Source organism: Acanthochromis polyacanthus, chromosome 14 (assembly GCF_021347895.1).
Source record: "Acanthochromis polyacanthus isolate Apoly-LR-REF ecotype Palm Island chromosome 14, KAUST_Apoly_ChrSc, whole genome shotgun sequence".
Taxonomy (NCBI): Eukaryota; Metazoa; Chordata; class Actinopteri; family Pomacentridae; genus Acanthochromis; species Acanthochromis polyacanthus.
This window is the reverse complement of record NC_067126.1, coordinates 3,294,388-3,314,499: the sequence shown is the minus strand read 5'-3', so window position 1 is coordinate 3,314,499 and position 20,112 is coordinate 3,294,388. Positions and strand designations below refer to the sequence as shown.

At 41.1% G+C, this 20,112-nt stretch overlaps 2 protein-coding genes across 2 annotated transcripts; both read right to left on the bottom strand.

Moving 5' to 3' along the window:
- Positions 1–1,092: 1,092 nt before the first annotated feature.
- Positions 1,093–12,294, bottom strand: LOC110968451 (alpha-tectorin-like). Its single transcript, XM_051959388.1, has 14 exons — positions 12,249–12,294; positions 10,842–10,939; positions 9,063–9,160; positions 8,182–8,425; positions 6,277–6,433; positions 5,214–5,301; positions 5,061–5,123; positions 4,731–4,933; positions 4,109–4,246; positions 2,634–2,821; positions 1,971–2,125; positions 1,595–1,840; positions 1,349–1,511; positions 1,093–1,185 (listed from the first exon to the last, which is right to left on the bottom strand). Exons 1-14 carry the CDS (start codon positions 12,292–12,294, stop codon positions 1,093–1,095), a joined length of 1,980 nt encoding a protein of 659 aa, XP_051815348.1.
- A 3,417-nt stretch (positions 12,295–15,711) lies between these two features.
- On the bottom strand, positions 15,712–16,959 carry LOC110968453 (trace amine-associated receptor 13c-like). Its single transcript, XM_022218338.2, has 2 exons — positions 16,799–16,959; positions 15,712–16,528 (listed from the first exon to the last, which is right to left on the bottom strand). The coding sequence occupies exons 1-2, from the start codon at positions 16,957–16,959 to the stop codon at positions 15,712–15,714; spliced, it is 978 nt and encodes a 325-aa protein (XP_022074030.2).
- Between the last annotated feature and the right edge of the window lie 3,153 nt (positions 16,960–20,112).

Here is a 20,112-nt window from a genome sequence, read left to right as displayed (position 1 = left end):
GCATAGATGCACAACAACGATGAGTTACTCTTCACTAGGACAAAGCCAAAGCAGGAAACGGCTTGATCTTCTTGATGAAATCACATCTCTGTTGAAACCTAAGAAGGAAGAAAGTCGTTGTTTGTTGTTATTCAGTGTGTTGTGCAGATTTGTCCTGTTACCCAAACTTAAACTGGGATCATTCATCTCAAGTCATAAAATTTTTTCAAACAATTTCTGCTTGAGCATGTCTAATTATATAATATAATATTATAGAATATAATGTGGATATTTGTTCAGACATTTGTGATTCCTTAGCTGAATATGTCTAACACGTCAACATTTTTTTAAAATTTGAGGCTGTTTGAACAACAATATCTCAGGACTTAATAAAGAAAAAACCTTAAATAATCACCTATTATTTTATCATTCATTCAGAATTAGCAAATTTGGAGCTTGGTCAAAGCATCTCAGAATTTAAGTGAGTTGAAATATAAATAAAACAGTTCTAGCTGTGACGAAAAATTCTGTCTTTGCGAACGCATTTAGAAAAAAACTGACAATGCAGGAGCCACCATGTGATATTTTGTGAACCACATGTGGCTGTATTTCACAATAAAAAAGAACAAAACAAGCAGAATAGTTTTTGTTTGACATACTTCGTGACAAAAATGAAAAAAAGGCATAAACTTCATGACAATTTTTAAAAAGTGTTATCTTAGAAAGTGCTTGATAAGTCAATCTAAAATTTCATAGATACCATTTCAAATAAATCTAAAAGTTGATAAACAAGTTTAAAGGAAACCATAGTTGGTCAGGCAGAAGGTCCCTGATGATTTGAGATAGAGTAACCCATGAAAGTACTCTATTTCTGTATTTTTGGGGTTTGCCCATTGTCTTTAGGGAATTTTTCAGATATAAAATTCTAGACGTCTACAGTGAATCGTGATGAGGTCAAAATCTTGGGATATTATGGGATGTAATGACGGTGTTTCCTTGTGAGTGCATGTAATTCGTGGGGTGTGTGTGCGTGCTGCACAGCAGGGCTGTATTAACAAGCTCATGAAAGACCGTTTCAGAGATGCGTGGTGTTCATGGGATGAGTGCACAGACCTAAGAAGTCCAGGCCATGGTGATGAATGCCGGGTGTTTATCCTCATATTTTGGCAGGGCAGATCTGCGCCTTCTCTCACCCTGGCTGCAGCTCTGGGAGCCAGTTAAAAGACAGAAATTCAGTTTTAGGGGTATTTCAGCACAGACACCACAGCAGTCCAAACAAAATCACCCTTTAAATGAACAAACTGCATGTTTTGTGTCAGTATTGTTGAATTTAAAACCGTATGTGAATATATGAAAGAGTTTGGCCTACTGGGGTGCAGGTATTTCCTTGCCGGATACACAGCACTACTTTGCAGTGCAAGTAGACGTCGCCAGTCTTGCCAGTGAACTGGAACATGTTGAAAGAGAAGTAGTTGGACGTTCCCTGTCCGTTTCCCTCTGTCTTTATCGTCTCATCAGTCGGGTTGGGGCAGCTGCTCAGAAACAGGAATTAGCAGGGACTGGCCAGCAGCAACAAGGACTGTTTGATCTCCGTGAGCATCTTTGCGTGCCTCACCCGTTTATGATCAGATCGTATCTCAGACTTCCAACTGGTGAAGGTTGATTGGTTGCCCAGCAGGAGTCGGTCACTATGGCGAGCAGGTTTTCATCCAGCCCGTCCGTCTTCAGTTCCACCCAGAGTTGTTGATTCAGTTCGATGTCGGTGCTGTACTCGATGGCTTTGAGGCGGTCAGCGCTGGTGTAGGCCTTCATGGTCAGATTATAAACATATTCTCCTGAAGTAATCTGCTGGTTCACGGAGCTGAAAGGCAAAGAAATAGTTTCTAACTGCAGCTTGAGTCTACACACAGACATGAAGCTCAGTCAGAACTTCTCTTGATTAAAAAAAAAAAAAAAAAGGTGACATCTGGAACTACATGCTCTACACCCACCTGTGTTTGAGTTTGATGCCCAAACTCTTGACATCTGGCTGGCTGTAATAACAGGAGAAGTCGATACGCACTGGACCATGACGGGTGATTGGGCCAAACATGGAGATGTTCTGTGTCATGATGGTGTTCTTGTAGATGATTTGGCTGTTGTTTGCCTGCAGGTTCACATGGACACAGACATTGTTACTGCACATTCATGTGAACCTCTTGTAACAGCTGATACATTTTACGTCACATTAGGGCTGCACAATCAATGACATACTAATCCCGATCACACGTTTGGCTTCCTGCAATCAAATATGCATGACTTAACCGCAGTATTGGTGTTTAGAATTAGTTCTGTTCTTATTAAACTCTCCTGCATATTAAATCAAGCACTCCCTGAACTCACAGCCTGCTACAAGGGAGTGATCCAGATGTTTTGGTTTCAATTTATGTACAGTGACAACCTGTGAAAACTCTTAGATGTTGCAGCTGTTATCCAGAGTAGAAGAGTTACATACAACAAACAGCAGGCATGTAAAATCATATTCCTGAAGTGTAAAATGAAGGGCTAGGAGATCATCTATTAAAAATATTGTGACTGTAGTGTAAGTAATGTCAAACCAGAGCAAATCACGTGTTAGAACTGAGAATAAATCTAGTAACTAAGAGGAAACCCACCATGATCACCGTACCACAAGTGTTGCTGCTGTTGAAGCTGAATGTCACCATATGGGTCAGATTGTCCATTTTGGCTTTGCAGTCCTGATCATTCAGGTGTAAGATGGAGTAGTCGATGCCGTCGTCCTCCAGGAGACAGTTAGCCAGAGTTATCGAAGCAGATTTATCCCCACAGACGATCGGTTCACCTGAACACCCACAACAAAGCATTACGTTCACTCAGCTCCTGTCCCAAAACACTAAAACAGGAACATGCACTAGTTTTTTCAGCGTTTAAGCTCGTTTACAGTTTTATGAGGGTTTTGTTTTTACAGTGAATATCTTCCTGAATGTTAATACAGGAATGAAAGAACACTGGGAAGTTAAATGGCTCATCAATAGTACTGTGACATGTCTATGGTTGGCCACGCAATGTTACAACACAAGGCAGTTTTAGTCCGTCAAACTGAAACAAAGCAAGATTTTTTTCCATTAAGTTAATGATGGCACCTCATCATTGGGTGTAAAAACATCAGGTCAGTGTCTTGATCTGATCCTATTCCTGATGTCAGTTGATGCACCAGTTATTCCATGAATCTGAAATGGTTTTGACTCAGTGACACCATTCCACTCTGCATTTAAAGGTCCTATATTATGCTATTTTTCAGTCACGTCATGTAGGTCTCAGAAGCCCAAAAACATAGTATTTAAGTTTGTTCGCCCCAAAATCATCCTTTGTTCGGAGTTTCAGCGGTCGAAAAAGTCACTCTCACCGGCCCTCTTCAGAACAAGCTGTTTCTGGGCCTGCTTCCAGGTATGCAAATGAACGCATCTGTTCACTCCCCCTCCCCTCTCTGGGAGAGGACGCGGCTTACAACAAGCTGTCAGCCGCCTTCCACCACCAGCCGAGAGCGGGGAGCCACTCGGCGCCGTTGCCGCTAGAAGGAGAGATGCTCCGGCAGCCAGCCGCCTTCCACCACCAGCCGAGAGCGGGGAGCCGACTGGCGCCGCTGCCGCCGCTCTCCAGACGGCTGCTACCGGTGCCATGAGCCTGGTCACTTCACATGAGACTGCCCGGCACCCGCACCGAGAAGCCGAGCTCTGGGAAACGAGAGAAGAGTGGCACTGGGAGGGAACCGCCACTCCAGAACCCCCTCCCTCACCCAGGACAATGCACGCTTGTAGGACAGTGTGGCCATGCGGGGTGGAGGGGTGGGGGTGGGGGTGGGGCACAGTCAGGGGGAGGAGTTAAATCCGCTTATTTCATCATAAGCGGAACCAACTCAAACTCAGACGTTTGAGCAGGCATATTCAGAAAACGTGGTGTAGCAAGGCAGGGAGGAAACAGACAGTTTGCAAATTCAAACCTCATAATGAGCTACTGCAACACACACTACTATAAGAAAACTTTCACAAAGTGAGATTTGCATAATATGTCCCCTTTAAAGCAGCCAACACAACTGCATCAGTCATACCGTATATCACAGCCGACTTACCAAAGCTATTTGTCGGTTTATACTTGGAGGCAAAAATGGCCCGGCAGTGGCAGCGAGTTTCCCCACTGATGTTGTCTTCACCACAGAACTCATGATCACTGCAGAGCTTGTCCTGACAGGAGGTTTGAGGAGCAGCAGCTGCAAACACACGGACAATGAAGGATTAATCAATTTGAAACGCTGCAGGAAAAGCTGCTGAGAAGAACACTGCTTATTTAAAAGTGTTTATTTACACAAACTAATCAAATTTCTAGTCTGTTATCATTTCTTCATCAAATAGTTTTTGATGCAAGAGCAATGTGAATATTATGGTTACATTGTTCAAGTCTGACTTCATCTTTGCAGTGCACTAATGTAGTCAAACAAATCGCAGTTGTAGGAGATTTTCTGCAGTAGAGGTGGGCGATAAGACCAACAGGTCAAATTACAATTTGTTTTTGCAATCTAGAGAAAATCACTTGAAAATAAAGTGAAAAGCTACTTAAAACAGAATTACATCTGCAGGCAAGTAAAAGGTGGCACAAAACTTCAAAAGCTGGAAAAGAGATGTCTTGTAATTAAACAGTTAAGAGTTCATGTCAGCGTATTTTGAGATGTAGAACGCAGTGAGACACGGTCTTACAGCAGCTGGTGTTTAACCTCCAGTCCTTCATCGTGACATTGCTGAGGTGCTTGCAGACCCGAGCATAGGCGTCCGGGAACTGGCACATGAGGCCGTCCACTGGAGAGTATTTGCATAAAGTTTGTGTGCAGGCAGTGATGAAGGGCTGTGGGTCGATGTACATGTTGCAAGCAGTGAAGGGAGTCCATCTCAGGAGGTTACACCTGTTCCACCGGTTCAAAAAAGCAGAAAAAGGCACAAATTTCCAACAATAGACGAATTATTGTAATAATAATGTGTGTAGGTTCTGTTTTTGTGCAATTCTGTGACCTGAGTGAACTTTGTATTTACCATTTAGTGGAGGCGTTGCAGTTGATTGTATTGTCATCAGCATCGTCATATTTTATCTCACAGCTGTGGGGAAACGAACAACATAAGGTCAAAGTCTGGCCATAGGTTCACAGTAGAAGGCAATAGTAGTCCATGAGATGTTTGAGATCTTACTCATTGGAACTGTGGTCAGAAACCCTGTCTTCACTCAGAGTTCTGCTTGAATTACCACATAAACCGTGCACAGGTGCTCCACTTGGTCCTGGAGAGTTTCAGGAGAGGATGTAAGAAAGCTCAATGAACGTTTACAGTGGACTTTTGCTGTATTTATGTATAGTATTTATGTTACAGATCCTGTTTTGAGTGTCAGTGTGCATAATGCACACATCACTTTTACATTAGATCACATTGTTAGTGATCTGATGTAAAACTAGAGAATAAAACACACTTATTATTAACCATCCAAAAGTTTTGTTTTTTGGAACTCATGGAATTTAGTAATTCAGTAATAAATTAAAAATACAACCAGAAAAGGCACATCAAACATGTATCCCTCACTATGACAGACTCCCACCTATTTAATGATTAATCTACATTTACTCTGAGTCAAATCCAAACTGATGTGAAGGAAATCATTGGTGCTTCTACGTTTTGTTCAAACTGATGGACAAAAAGTGGATTTTAAACTTTACAATCAGCAGTTTGTTTATCACAGCACAACAACCGACATGCAGATCACCTATAAGCAGCAGCTGACTTGCAGTGGTTTAATCTGCTGAAAATACTAGCTTTCTATGTTGATTTAGAATTAATTGAGGCAAAAAGAGCTGGAGATGTGTATAGTGGAACATTCATTAAACCTGGACCATTCATGATTGTGTCCCATATGCTGTTTTAATCATTTGTGCCTGATTAGGCCCTTTTTACTGTGTGGGGGCATGCAGAGACTCAACCTCCATGACGTCTTTATCCCCAACACCTGTCGGGTTGGGGTGAATTTGACACCATGACTCAGCCCACCCCCCACCTGAGCAGATGTTCAGTGAACCAGAACACCTGTGTGAGTGTGCATGCTCATTAAAGTCATTCCTGTCTCATCTGCAAAGAGAAAGCTGCCTTTGTGAAAGCTTCTGTTTGTGTTTGATGAATGAGGGAGAGTAGAAGAACATGGTAGGAACTATAATTTCATCACATCTGCTGGACCGCCTTCAGGCTTCAGGGTTTCATTAGTGCGTACCTGTCATGTGGATTAGTGCGGTGTCGCCATCAAAGTGGACAGAAACGGTGTAGTTGGAGGCCGATATCTGAGCAGTCACCCCTGTCCGGTCCTTGGAGAGCTCCACACCATGGACCACCTGAGCTGTGGCCGTGAGTGTCAGTACTGTGTTGTTCAGCTTCATCACCACAGATAAACAAAGCAGAGGACAAATTTACTCTTTTATTATTTGTAATCACTTCCTGTCTTTTAAATGACATGACAGGAGAACCGAGAAGTTACACGTCAAATGTTATTGGCTCTACCGAGGACTCAGAGTGTGGAAGTGCCAAAGAAAGCCACCATATTTGACATGTAGAGCTTCCTGTCACAGCGTGCTGTGGTCTGCCCTCCAGGGGCTGAAGGGAAGCAATACTCCAGATTTCCTTCCTTTCAATACCCTACTAGGAGTTTTATAAGCCATATATATTGTGTGGAAATGCACAGAGTAGTGATATTTAGACAGTGGACAAATTCCTGTCATGACAGACTCAGTTTTTAAAAATTTTTTTTTGGTGTTTTCTTTATTTCCAGCACATTTCTGTTTTTTGTTGTGCACTTGCTGATTTTTTATTTTTTTGTGAATTCTTCACTTGTGTTAAATCAAGTACAGCTTAGTGAAGATGTATATATTTTAGTATATACTTGTGTTATGTGCATTTTCATGTGTTCAGTCAGATTGGACTGCATTAAACTTTCAAGGGTCCATACACTATAACGAGGAATGTTTAATAATGGTTAATTGATTATTGGTGTTAAGCATTGAACCGGTTAATAATTTACTAACTGATAAGACAGTCTTGCATTTCATTTGTTAAGTGGGTAGTTAGTGTTACCAATCTTTAAAGAATGGGTCTTAAAACCAGCACAGAAAGGCTCTAAGCATGTATATCATAATAATCACTAACCTTTAACGAAGTGATCGCCACAGACTCTGGCATTCTTTGACTCCGCTCCCTTCAAACTTAAGGAAATGTTAGTGAGCCATTTTTCTCTGCATCTTTTCATAAAATCCTTAGTGCGAGGCCCTTTTTTAATCTCTTCACGAGGAACCCTGAAGTATCCTTTATCAATTTCGCGATTTGATCGATTAGAACAACCTAAAACGACACACGCAAAAGGCATTTTTGACCGATGAGTGAACGTTAGCCACGCTCGCTGCAGTCAACAATCAGCTCCGCTGACCACCACTTCATGATATGCATAGGTAATGAGGAGGATGTGACGTCATTTGCAAGCCACCTATTCTTCAAACATGTCTGAATTCTTTCTGTTTTTGTCTTGACTAATGTTAAATGATGGGGGACACATGTACAGCCTACATTAGGGCCTGTGACCTCCTTCATCAGCAGCTGCCTGGAACAGCACATCATTACCTCCGCCAAGGAGGTTATGTGACACCCGGCGTTTGTGTGTCCGTCTGTTAGCAAGATCAGTCATTCCAACTCAAAAACACCTGGGCAGATTCAGATGAAATTTTGAGGGGATGTAGACTATGGTAAGAGGAAGAGCTGATTTAATTTTGGTGCCAATCCGGAAAGGATCCTGGATTCTGGTTTTTTAGTATGTTTTTTTTAGTGTGTGGTCCAAAATATGACAAAAACATCATAGATTAGTATGTCGTCCAACAAATTGGAGCAAGGTGTCCAGATAGCTCAACTGGTTAAGAAGGTGATTCATAAACAGAACTGTGTCAGAGATGCAGGTTTAATTCCAGGTCATGATCCTTTACTGCATGGGTTTCCTGTTTTCCTCTCTAGCCTTGGTGGAGGTCTGCGCTCTCTCTGAGTGCTTTTGTAGTTAATTTATGAGGTCTGAAAGATGTGGTGATTTCTGAATGTAAGTGTGTGCTCCTTAACATAATGGTAGGACTATCGCAGTACTTACCTGAACTCTCCCGCCTTGTTCCAGAGAAATCTGAAGGCCTTTCCCATCCAGCTGCAATATCACACGGTCCACGAAGCTAACATCTCTACGGCGTCTTTCCTGGAAAACCCCAAACACCTGGAACCCTGGGATGAGCGAAGGTTTCAGGAGACTGTATCCACAGCGATCAGGAACAGAGTGAACTCTGCCTACGAAATCGATGACGATGGAGCCGGCCACAGTGCACACAGTGTTCAAGATGCAGCTGAAAGAGGCATGGACAGAAAAAAACAACGTTGGCGTTAGGTAAGTCTGACACACTGAAAACACTCTGCATTTTCCAGTTGGTTGGTATTGGCCAACGAGAGTTTTCCACGTCTGCAACCCATGTGTTGTAAATTTAAATAATTTACTAACTAAAGGCCATTCACAGAAGACTTTGTCATGATGCCACTTAGCAAAACATCCACAATGCTCTCTGCTTACCAACACATAACTTGGTATGGATTAACTGGGAACATGACATTGGGCATCGGCAGACAGAAAATACTGAGTGACTTTGATCGAATCGAGGGAAAAGAAAAAAAATACTGGATCAAGAAATCTGTAGAAAATGCAAATTCCTGACAGGAAGATGTGTAAGCTGGCAGATGTGACAGTGTAGAGGTCAAACATCACAGTATGTTTTAGATTTTCTTTCCCATCAAGCTGGTTATGTTTCAGTTGCATGTGATAAACTGTTCTGTGAAAGGGGCAGAGTTAGGATAACACCAACAGCCACATTCATGGGGCGTACGTCAGGATGAAATGCACCAAAGTCCTCCTTGATGAAGTCCTCGTCAAATTTGTATTTTGTTAAATTTTAGAGAGTCTTTCTTTGGATTAATCCCTTCATTATTTACCTGCCATTGCCTTGGCAGCGCTCCATTGGACCACAGTCACTGACAGCAGTAGCGACTCCATTGACATCACAGGTTACAGTAGAGCAGATGTTTGGGTCCTTTACTGTTGTATTTGTCTTATAAACAACACCTAGAAGTTAGGAAAATATGTTGGTGAAATAACTAAAACATTTTAATAAATGACAGTTTTGTTTTTCAGGCCTTAAATTCCACCTGACAGTCTGCAGCCACTCATATCTGTGACGACGCCTTTATTCGTTTGAGCAGTCTGGAATTTTAGAGTAGAAACTGTAAGGCCATTTACCAGTGCATCTGCCTCCTGGAAAGTAGCAAAAAATGTCCAGTTTAAACACAAATAGAACAAATATGACTCCATGTTCAATGTTTAGATTTAGTTAATGTGATATATTCACCTGTGAGAACATATTTACACTAAAAGAGATTCATGGACACTTTTATGACCACCTGAATGCAAATTTGTAGGAAACACCTACCACATCAACATTTGTGTACCCAGAATACGTCTTGATTCCCAGAATTGCTTGAGTCCCTAAGTTGCCAAGCTCAACTTGTCCAATCTGACAACAGGGAATTACATTTACTACTGTGCTGCAGTAAAGCAGGAAATACACGTGATAGATAGACAGACAGATACTTCATTAATCCTGAGGGAATTTCAAGTGTTCAGCAGCTTGCATACAACAACGTAAAATAACAAATAGGCAGGTTAGTAACATTAAAATTAAAGGTTAGGATGTACTCTGAAAGGTGGTAACACGTGTCAAGAGAATTCACAAGAGTGGAACTGACACTCACTTCAGATTGTTGGCTGTCTTTCAGTGGTATTACGTTGACACATTTCCCAGCATTCTTCAGGTTTGGCAGAAGTTTGTGAACCCCTGACCCAGTTGGTATTTCTCTGGTGAGCACTGCCAGGCCACCTCTGTCAGCTGTTCCTCCAGACATTAAAATACAGTCGTTTTTGATTCCAGGTGTGTATAAGCCATTGAAGCAAACTGCAAATCTGTCTGCACTGAAGGCCACCTGTTCACAGGGAGGAGACGCAAATAACAAACACCAGTAACAAGAGTATTTTTAAAGGCTCATTTTACATTCATGCACAAGCTGATAAGCAAAATTCTATTCTAACGCATTAACTGGTTTTCATGATAAACCTCATGATAATTACTGAAGTGTACACTCGCGTTTTAGTGTCGTTAAATTCACAGGTGTAGGTGCCTTGCCTCACCTGAGGTCACCACTAGTAACTCCTAGCCTGTCATTGCTTTATACACACCCAGGAAGTTATCGTTCCACAAAGAACGAAACATCACGAGTTACAACAATGAACTGTCTGACCTAATTATTGTTTTACTTCTCAGTGAGTGTCTTGTGGTTGTTTTGAGTGTCTGTTGTTGCGTTAGATTGTCACAAAAAAGAAAATGCAAAGATTTTGTGTAGATGCATTAAGTTCAAGTACTGTCAGCCTATTTTACACTGAACAGTTTGCGTGTGCTGACATTTTTATTTGAGCTGTAACTATATTAATATGGTCTTTTTGTATTTGTCATGTACTAATAGTATGGGGGGGAATCATCCAACCATGTGTTCATTAATCAACCTAACCACCATCATCTGCATCACAAACAGCTGGAACAGGTTTCTGGATCTGATACATCACCTTCTCATTCTGGTGTTGGCAGAGGCTTTCTGCACAGAAACTGGAGACAAAAAGACATCCATGTATTTTTTAAAAACATGACAATCTGTATTACTCACGTAGACTTTGTCATATTTCTGTCCGTAATAGGTGATTGGACACGAGGTGATGTTCATCATCCCAGAACTGGTGAAAGCCTGGTTTGTTGCAGCAGCACCTGAAGATATGGAGACACAGGCTTCTTATGCAATATCTCACCAACCACCCAGAGACAAGGTACTTCACACGACACTGACATTTTTAAGTGAGTTTGCTTTCAGTTCTATGCATTAATCGCTGTGCAGTTACGCCGCGACAATCTGCTTGTAAGCCTCTCCGAATTTGTGAACTTCTACTGTGTAGCTGACGGGTGGCTGCAACTGGACATTTCTGTCTGTCTCTTTGCAGTAAATGTTTAAAGAACTCAGTGTTGACTCAATACCTGCTCACTTATTTGCTAATAGTAATTTGAACAAGTTTCCGAATATCTTCAACAAATTCAACACATTGTAGCTTGAATCCACAGGTAAAGTGAAGTGCAGAAGCAGCAAGTTGCTCTTTTACTGGAGGTTATTTGCCTTAGTATTTTTTTTAGCGGGGCTCAAGAACTCCTTGGCTGCTTTGCAACTTCCACAAAAGGCTGCAAATGCATAAATCAGTGTACTCAATAACTGCTCACTTTACAGTCACTGACAGTTATTTATTACTATTTATATTTATATTATGCAGAATTTCATTGACAGTTTTGTTGTCTGTAATTGTCACACCTTTGCTAACCTCTTCCTGTGCGTACACCCCTTTAAAATGACATATTTAGCACATCATACTTTAAATCTGTAGACAGAGCAAAGTATAAAAACAACAAATTGCTGTTTTATGGGAGCTTTCTTGCTTGAGTATTTTTTATCCGGGCACAATAACTCTTTGTCTGCTTTACTACTTCCAAAAAATGCTGTACTAGGATAAAGACCAGTGTGCTCAGTATCTACTATTTCAACATGTGGAATGTCTTACGGTAGATGTCCACTAGATCCGGCCATTTCCCACATCCCATTCATTGTCTATGTGAAATGCATCGTGTTGCATGCCGGTTCCATTGCGGTGCATATGGAGTTGTGATCCGGTGCGTCTCCCTGGAGCAGGCTGCAGCTCATTTGAATAAAGTAGGCTCAACTTCTACTTTATGCAAATTCGATGTGGAGTGCGGAGACCCAACGCATCGCAAAACTTTCGTCAAACATCTAAACTAGACGTTGAACTAAAACGAGGACAGATTCAGCAGCTGCACAGGTTATTTCTCGCCTCAAATACTTTTCTCTCAATTGTTTTCGAAATATAAGAGAAAGTTTGCGGCCAAGCTGCGATGTTGGTCCTACGCATCTGCCGGACCACTTAGTGATCGCCCACCAAGCGGGAGATTTTCAGATGCCATGCATTTACATGTGGGGAAAATGGAAAAAAAGTGTTTGAGCTGAAAGCATTCTTACCTGCCAGCATGCTGAATACAGCCAGGTGAACCAGGAAGCAGAACATTTTGCTGACCTGAAAGGCAGTCAGAGCGAACAGTCTTCACATCAGAGCTTTTTAAAATCAGGCCCACTACAAAAATCCTTACAGATTTGCACAGATGAATACATTTTTACAAAAACTGAATATTGTTTGCTTCTCCATTGTGAATAATTCAAGGTCAAGGTTTACTTCATTGTCTCCCGTGGGAGAAATTTGTTTCAGACAAAGGTAAAAGTAAGCTGCACAGCACACATAGAACAGAACACATACTACTAAAAACACGTAAGATAGAAGACTTGTAATAAATAAGTTAAAATAATATAAATAAAATACAAAAATACACACATACCCCCTTACATACATGTCACACATCCCTTTATACACAACACTTGGCATGTCATAATACTCTGTACTTGAAGCAAAACTTGCATCTTTTATATCAGTTAATTACTGCCTGTCAACCATTTACTTCATTACTGACAGGATAGCCTGAAGCTGTCGTCAGGGTAGTTTCGCCACCTTTACTTTTGAACTCTTATCTTGCTAGGAGCTTGATATTTCAGAACAGACTCAGCTGTTCAGATCTTTCATCTTCGAATATGATAGTCCTTACCAGCTTTATTTTATATTGGTGTATGAATCAAGTGAAAAACCATTTTAAATTATAAAATTCTTCTGTTTTTACATGCTTGTCACCATAAAATGCCAGCAGTAGATGTGATTGTCTGCAAACTGGTAATATCAGAACAACAGTGAGGCAAACTTTATGACTTGGATATTGGGGGAAAAATATGTGCTTAGTGAAATCAAAGTAATTATGATATCCACCGAAGTGTTCACATACTGTAGCCTACCTGTAAACACGGCAAACTCTTGCCTCTCCCTGCTTGCACACATGTGACTTGTGCTCATCGTTTGATCCCAATTTTGACAAAATTTGCACAGAAATGCAAATTTGTATAAATTTTTATTCCATGTTGTTTCAGTCTCATGCTGGAGACAATGCAAACAGAATTTTAAATCCATGTTATTGTTTGGTACAGAGTGAGCAAACTGGTATCATAAAGGGTCATTTCTGCTGTACGTTAGGGTGTCTGTTATGAAACAATGAAGGACTGTGTTACTTATCATGGATTTTGTTGTAGAGATGTTCACATATCTACAGGGTGACCCAAAAGTATGGAAACAAATGAAAAGTCTATAATCCAAATAATAAAATGTTATTTCAGTAAATCAGTGCCACAGATATATTCAGAAGAATATCAGATTGGTGTAAAACAAACATATTTCAACATGTTCATGTTTGTTTCTTATACAAAGACGTGAACGTTTCCACCACCTGGTTACACTGGTATCTTCTGGAATGTATCTTCATTCATGCTTATGAAGGTTCCTCAAACTGGCCAGTAAATGTTGCCTCATAGTGCTTTTGGATGTTTAGAAAAATGAAAACTGTCAGACACTTTACCATCCAGAGTTCTGAAATCTGACACTGATGGCCTGCATTTAGAAGTTCTGCTCCAGCATACCTGGACCGTATGCTTCTATTCATTTTATTCCCAGTTATTGCACTCGGCAAATGCTATGCTTTTAAGTTATTTTATTATGCTATAACAAAAATGGGTAAAATAAGAGTGAATTCATGCACCCCCAACTGAAACAGACACTGCAGTTAAACTTTGTTCCCAAACTTATGGTTCACCCTGTAGATATCAACATAACTGTACATGAGGAATTCAAACCAAAGTCATGGGAGTGAAGATGGGTGCAGAGCTGTAACTGCAATTAAAAATCACATAAATTAAACATGTCTTTTTTTTGAGGCTGTCAGTTTGTCACAAACAAGCAACTGGTGTTGTTGGAAAAGACAAGCTCTGCGATTTAACGTACTTAACGCGACACATCGCTGCACTAAACACTGAGACAGCAGCACAACCTAGAAGAAGGGATGTGGATTTGGAGGCAAATTGTACCCATGGATCTCTGAGGGATAAACAGAGATAAGATGTGTCGCTCTCTGCACAATCCATGGCCTCGACTAAAAATTTCTTCAAAAATGGACATAAAGGAATGCATTAATTCATCAGTTCATTAGCAGTACCCTACATCTGTAGTATATTTTGTATTTTATTTTACTTTTTTATTACAGACGACTGTCCTTAAAGCTTTTAGAAGAGGCAGAAAAGTGAAAACAGGTTCAGACATAAAATGAGCCAAAAGTCTTCAGGTTTCTTACCGTGTGGAGGAATTGTGGGAGAAAAGTGAAGCTGAACTGCTGTGATTCTAAGGAGAGGTTTCCCTGGAAGCTTCAGGTCTCAGGTGAGTGGTGTTGAAAACAGTGGTGAATATCTATAGACATCTACAGCTGTGTTTACTCTCAGCAGAGGGAGGATACTCTCACAGATTGTTGTGGTCTTTTGTCTTCTCATACTTGCTTCTGTCACAGAACATTCCAGTTTCCAAATACTCTATAATTAAGTGCCTGTTACTGATGAATGCAGTGATAACAACATATCAGATATCAACTTTTTTTTGTTGATGGTGTATTATTGTCACAATGAGTTCCATTTAGAAAGAGCGTAGTGTCTTACTCGCCTTAATTATTTAACGTGATGGAATCTTTAATGTGTTAGCAATACTAACAACATTTTAGAATAGATCTTTATTGTCACTGTTACAGAGAACAATCAAAATCAGTTTGGTGTTCTCCGAATAGCAGCATTGAAAATAGACTATTTAACACACTAAAAATATATACAACCCTAATTGTATACAACATAAGAGCAGTATACTACACTAACAACATTTTAATTGATCATGAAGAAATGCAGCTTAATGAAAATCTCAAAATGTGCAACAGTGCTGTTGCAACATTCATGTGAAAATGTACTTATTCTGATTTGTAATTGTTAGTTACAGTTTGGGTTCTGGTTCACAACAGATGATCACTAATACCTCTATTGTTAGATTTCAAAAGGCATTTTGTGTGTGCGTGTGAAATCTGTACCTAGTTGACACGTGGTGTGTTTAACAAAAGACAAAAGACAATCATCCTTGAGCTCAAGTGTTCAGGTCAAATCAAGACAGATCTGTTTTTGGAATGTAACAGGACAGGAAAGAGTTTGACAGTCCATTCTAGTGTCAATAATCACTTTTACATACAAACACTGTGGCAGGTTGGACCGAGAAACATTCGCTGATTGAGGCAGTGACTTTTTGAGCCAGAAGGTCAGCCAGGAAAACCAGGAAAACACCTCAAACGGCATTACTACCTAACACGTAAAATGAAAACGGAACCATTAAACATGAGGAGATAAAAGCTTTATTGAAACATTCAACTCTGTAGAGATATATTTATCTAGACCTTTGGGTTTGCATGTTCAGTGACATCAGTTTCCTTCTTATTCCTTCCTAGTAGAGACTGCACAGTGTTTTTTTTTTTTATAATATGCTGGCCTCAGAGGAGTCAGAATCAAAGATCTTTAATGTAAGAATGAGCTTAACAGATTTCATAAACCAGGGGTAGCAAAATGCATAGATCACTGGGTTCAGACAAGAGTTACAGTAGAACAACCAGAGCTCTAAGGGCACTGATGTAACCACAAACAAGCTGTTCTGGTCTACGAGAGAGGAACAGTAAAATGGGCAAAGACATGTCAGAAAGGCAATGATGACTATACCGAGAGTCCTGGCTGCTTTAAGCTCTGATCTCTTGGTGTGAGCAGTCTCTGAACCCTGGAGTGTGATTGCTGCAGTATGAGAGTGTATGGCACGAGCCTGAGACAACGCCACCACAAATACTCTGCCGTACAGAACTATGATGACACTAACGGGACCGATGAAGGTGAAAATTAAGTCAACAACTCCCATCATGTAGCTAAGGACAACCACACACTCTCCAGAGCAGGAGTTATACCTGCCAGGCTGTTTGAGGTTGTCCTTCAGTAAGACACCGTTGTATAGGATTGAGCAGGCCCAGCAGAGACAGGTACACACAGTAGCTCTTCTCATAGTGACTTTGGTGTGATAATGCAGCGGGTCACAAATAGCCACATAGCGGTCAACCGATATCAGCACCATTGTTCCTACTGAGGCCGAGGTGGTAATGTAGTCTAAAGCACAGTACAGAGTACACAAGACATCACCGAGGAACCAGCAGCCGTCTGTCAGGATAATCTGAAAGGACATGAGGAGGCCCACACAGAAATCGGAGACAGCCAGAGAGAGGAGGAGGAGGTTGGTGGGAGTGTGAAGTTTCCTGCATCAAAAGAGGAGCATATGCATTATCATATGTATCCACTATAACAATTAAATATATTAAATATATTTGTGTGTGTATATATATATATATATATATATATATATATATATATATATACACAAATATATTTCATAATTAAAAGATCATGGCAGTGCTTAAAATGGCAGATCAATCCATTATCACTTCTAAAAATGTTCTTTTGCGTTAACTATTCATTTCTACACATGGATTAGATTACTCGCTTAAGTTGAATAAATGTGTTGCTACTTGAAGTGGGAGATGAAGATGATGACGAGCAGGTTGAGGGTTGCAGTCAGCAGAGCGATGAAGGACAGCAGGATGTAGATGAACACGGCCTCAGTGTGTGGACGCGTCTGCTTTGTACAGGAGGAGGTGAGGTTTGGAAAGCAGAGTTCAATTTCACCCATCATTAGAAAAAGAGATGCTGCTCAGCTTTGGCAGTGTTGTGAACAAACCTCTATTATTCAGCTGTTTTTTTCTCTTTTCTCCACCTCCTCTGTACATCCTCTTGTTCTACGACAATGTTTTAGTCCCTCCTCCTCATTCATTTTCAACTTTCACCATCTTCTGTTAATGAACGTTGATGTGATTTCCAGAGTCCCCAGTTAGTCACAATGTGAGTCAAATGTTGCACAATAGAGAAAACCCTATAATTCCTAATAGACGTAGTGGAAGAGTACATTCTTTATGTGAAGGACCCAAACATTGACCTGGATCCGGTAGTGACCGATTGGGTTTTCTTTTTCTTAGCATTTAGATGAGAAATGTAATCCCTCCAGCAGTCTCTGAACCTGTCCCAGGGGCTTTTCCAATTGAGGGTCCCTGTAAAAACTTCTAAAAAGAGACATCCCAGAAGCATCCTAATCGGATGCCAAAACCACCTTAGTGGACTTGTTTCAGTTCAACAGAGCAATTCTATAAGCTTCTCATCCTGTCTGTAAGACTGAGCTCAGCCACCTTTTGGAGGAAATTTGCCCCCCTGCCACGGAAAACATCCTGACTGCAGTCTCATTCTTTCAATCACTTCCTCTAAACTTATGACCATAAATGAGGGTTGGGATGTATAACGACTGGTCGATCCAGAGCTTTTTGTTCTGGCTCAGGTCCGTCTTCACCCTGACAGCCCAGTATAAACCCCCCACTGCTGCTGGTACAGCACGAAGCTGTCTGTCCCAGAATAGTGTCTCTGGAAAACTGCAGCAACAATGGACATTTTTACTTTTCACTGTTACTGAGAGTAACAATGACCCAGTGACCCTGATATATTGAACCTAAACCAAATTGTTTTTCTTTCCTTTTTTTTTTTTTTTTTAATAGTTTTCCAACAGTCTCAGAGGACTTCCCAGTGATGCTGAGCACTTGTTGGCTGCTGGTTCTTCACTGTGTGATCCAACTCCCCTCAAACCATCTCAGTTGGTTTTGGGTCGGGTATTTGTGAAGTCCAGGTCATCTGACGCAGCACTCATCACTTTCCTTCTTGGTCAGATAGTCCTTCCACAGCCTGGAGGTGTGTTTGGGGTCATTGTCTTGTTGAAAAACAAATGATTGTCCCAGTAAGCGCAAACCAGATGGGATATCGTGGTGCTGCAGAATGCTGTGGTAGCCATGCTTGGTACATGTGTCTTGAATTTGGAATAAATCTCCAACAGTGTCACCAGCAAAGCACCCCCACACCGTCACACCTCTTCCTCCATGCTTCAGAGTAGGAACCATGCATGTAGAGACCATCTGTTCACCTTTCTGGTCTCACAAAGACTTTGCATGTGGAAGCAAAAATCTCAGATTTGGACTCTTCAGACAAAAGAACAGATTTCTACTGGTCTAATGTCCATTCCTTGTTTCTTGGCTCAAACAATTCACTTCTTCTTGTTGTTCATCCTCAGTAGTGGCTTCTTTTTGACCACAGAGGTCTGATTCATGCAGTTTCCTCTGAACGGTTGATGTAGAGATGTGTTTGCTACGAGAACTTTGTGAAGAATTTATCTGGGCTCTAATCCGAGATGCTGTTTATTTGCGGTTTCTGAGGCTGGTAACTCCAATGAACTTATCCTCAGCAGCAGAGGAGACTCTTGGTCAGCTGCCTCGTATCAGTAGAAGCCTGCATGAGGCGTTTATGGACTGTTGTTGCATAGTATCAGTAAACAGATTTTCAGTGGAGCATTCGGGATGCAGTTGTATTTAGATTTTGCTTCAATAGAAGATGCACTAATTTCAGATAAAGAAACCTTATTTTAAGTGTCGTATTAGTTTGTACATCAGCAGGAATGTAGCACAACATAGAAGTGAATGCAGTGGTCTGTTTATTCACATTTCAATATGCAACAAAACATAATTTTGCCCCTAAAATAAATGAGTGATTGTGATGTCAACACAGATCAAAATATTCATGTTTTTCATTGTGGTCATGATTGTGCAACCCTAATTTACAAAACCGTTTAACATTAAGAATTATGTTATCAATTATATGTTATTATTATTGTTGCTTTAAAAGAGTTGTCTTACAGTGGGTACAGAAAGTATTCAGACCCCTTGAAATTTTTCACTCTGTCATTGCAGCCATTTTCCAAAATCAAAAAAGTTCAATTTATTTCTCATTAATGTACACTCAGCACCCCATCTTGACAGAAGAAAACAGAAATGTAGAAATTTTTGCAAATGTATTAAAGAAAAGCTGAAATATCACATGTTCAGAAGTATTCAGACCCTGTGCTCAGTATTGAGTAGAAGCACCTTTTCAGCTCGTACAGCCATGAGTCTTCTTGGGAATGACGCAACAAGTTTTTCACACCTGGATTTGGGGATCCTCTGACATTCTTCCTTGCAGATCCTCTCCAGTTCTGTCAGGTTGGATGGTGAACGTTGGTGGACAGACATTCTGAGGTCTCTCCAGAGATGCTCAATTGGGTTTAGGTCAGGGCTCTGGCTGGGCCAGTCAAGAACGGTCACAGAGTTGTTGTGAAGCCACTCCTTTGTTATTTTAGCTGTGTGCTTAGGGTCATTGTCCTGTTGAAAGGTGAACCTTCGGCCCAGTCTGAGGTCCTGAGCACTCTGGAAGAGGTTTTCCTCCAGGATATCTCTGTACTTGGCCGCATTCATCCTTCCTTCAATTGCAACCAGTCGTCCTGTCCCTGCAGCTGAAAAACACCCCCCCCACACAACATGATGCTCCCACCACCATGTTTCACTGTCGGGATTGTATTGGGCAGGTGATGAGCAGTGCCTGCTTTTCTTCACACATACCGCTTAGAATTAACACCAAAAAGTTCAATCTTGGTCTCATCAGACCAGAGAATCTTATTTCTCGTAGTCTGGGAGTCCTTCATGTGTTTTTTCAAACTCTATGCGGCTTTCATGTGTCTTGCACTGAGGAGAGGCTTCCGTCGGGCCACTCTGCCATAAAGCCTCGACTGGTGGAGGGCTGCAGTGATAGTTGACTTTGTGGAACTTTCTCCTCTCTCCTGACTGCATCTCTGGAGCTCAGCCACAGTGATCTTTGGGTTCTTCTTTACCTCGCTCACCAAGGCTCTTCTCCCACCATTGCTCAGTTTGGCTGGACGGCC

What these genes read in the sequence shown, in the direction of transcription:
- LOC110968451 (XM_051959388.1), bottom strand. Translation starts at nt 12,294, where the DNA reads ATGTTCTGCTTCCTGGTTCACCTGGCTGTATTCAGCATGCTGGCAG. An exon ending in TGTATTCAGCATGCTGGCAG is followed by an intron (nt 10,940 to 12,248) that starts GTAAGAATGCTT and finishes CCATATCTTCAG; the next exon opens with GTGCTGCTGCAACAAACCAG. An exon ending in GGCATCAAACTCAAACACAG is followed by an intron (nt 1,841 to 1,970) that starts GTGGGTGTAGAG and finishes TTTGCCTTTCAG; the next exon opens with CTCCGTGAACCAGCAGATTA.
- LOC110968453 (XM_022218338.2), bottom strand. Translation starts at nt 16,959, where the DNA reads ATGGGTGAAATTGAACTCTGCTTTCCAAACCTCACCTCCTCCTGTACA. An exon ending in ATCTTCATCTCCCACTTCAA is followed by an intron (nt 16,529 to 16,798) that starts GTAGCAACACAT and finishes CTTTTGATGCAG; the next exon opens with GAAACTTCACACTCCCACCA.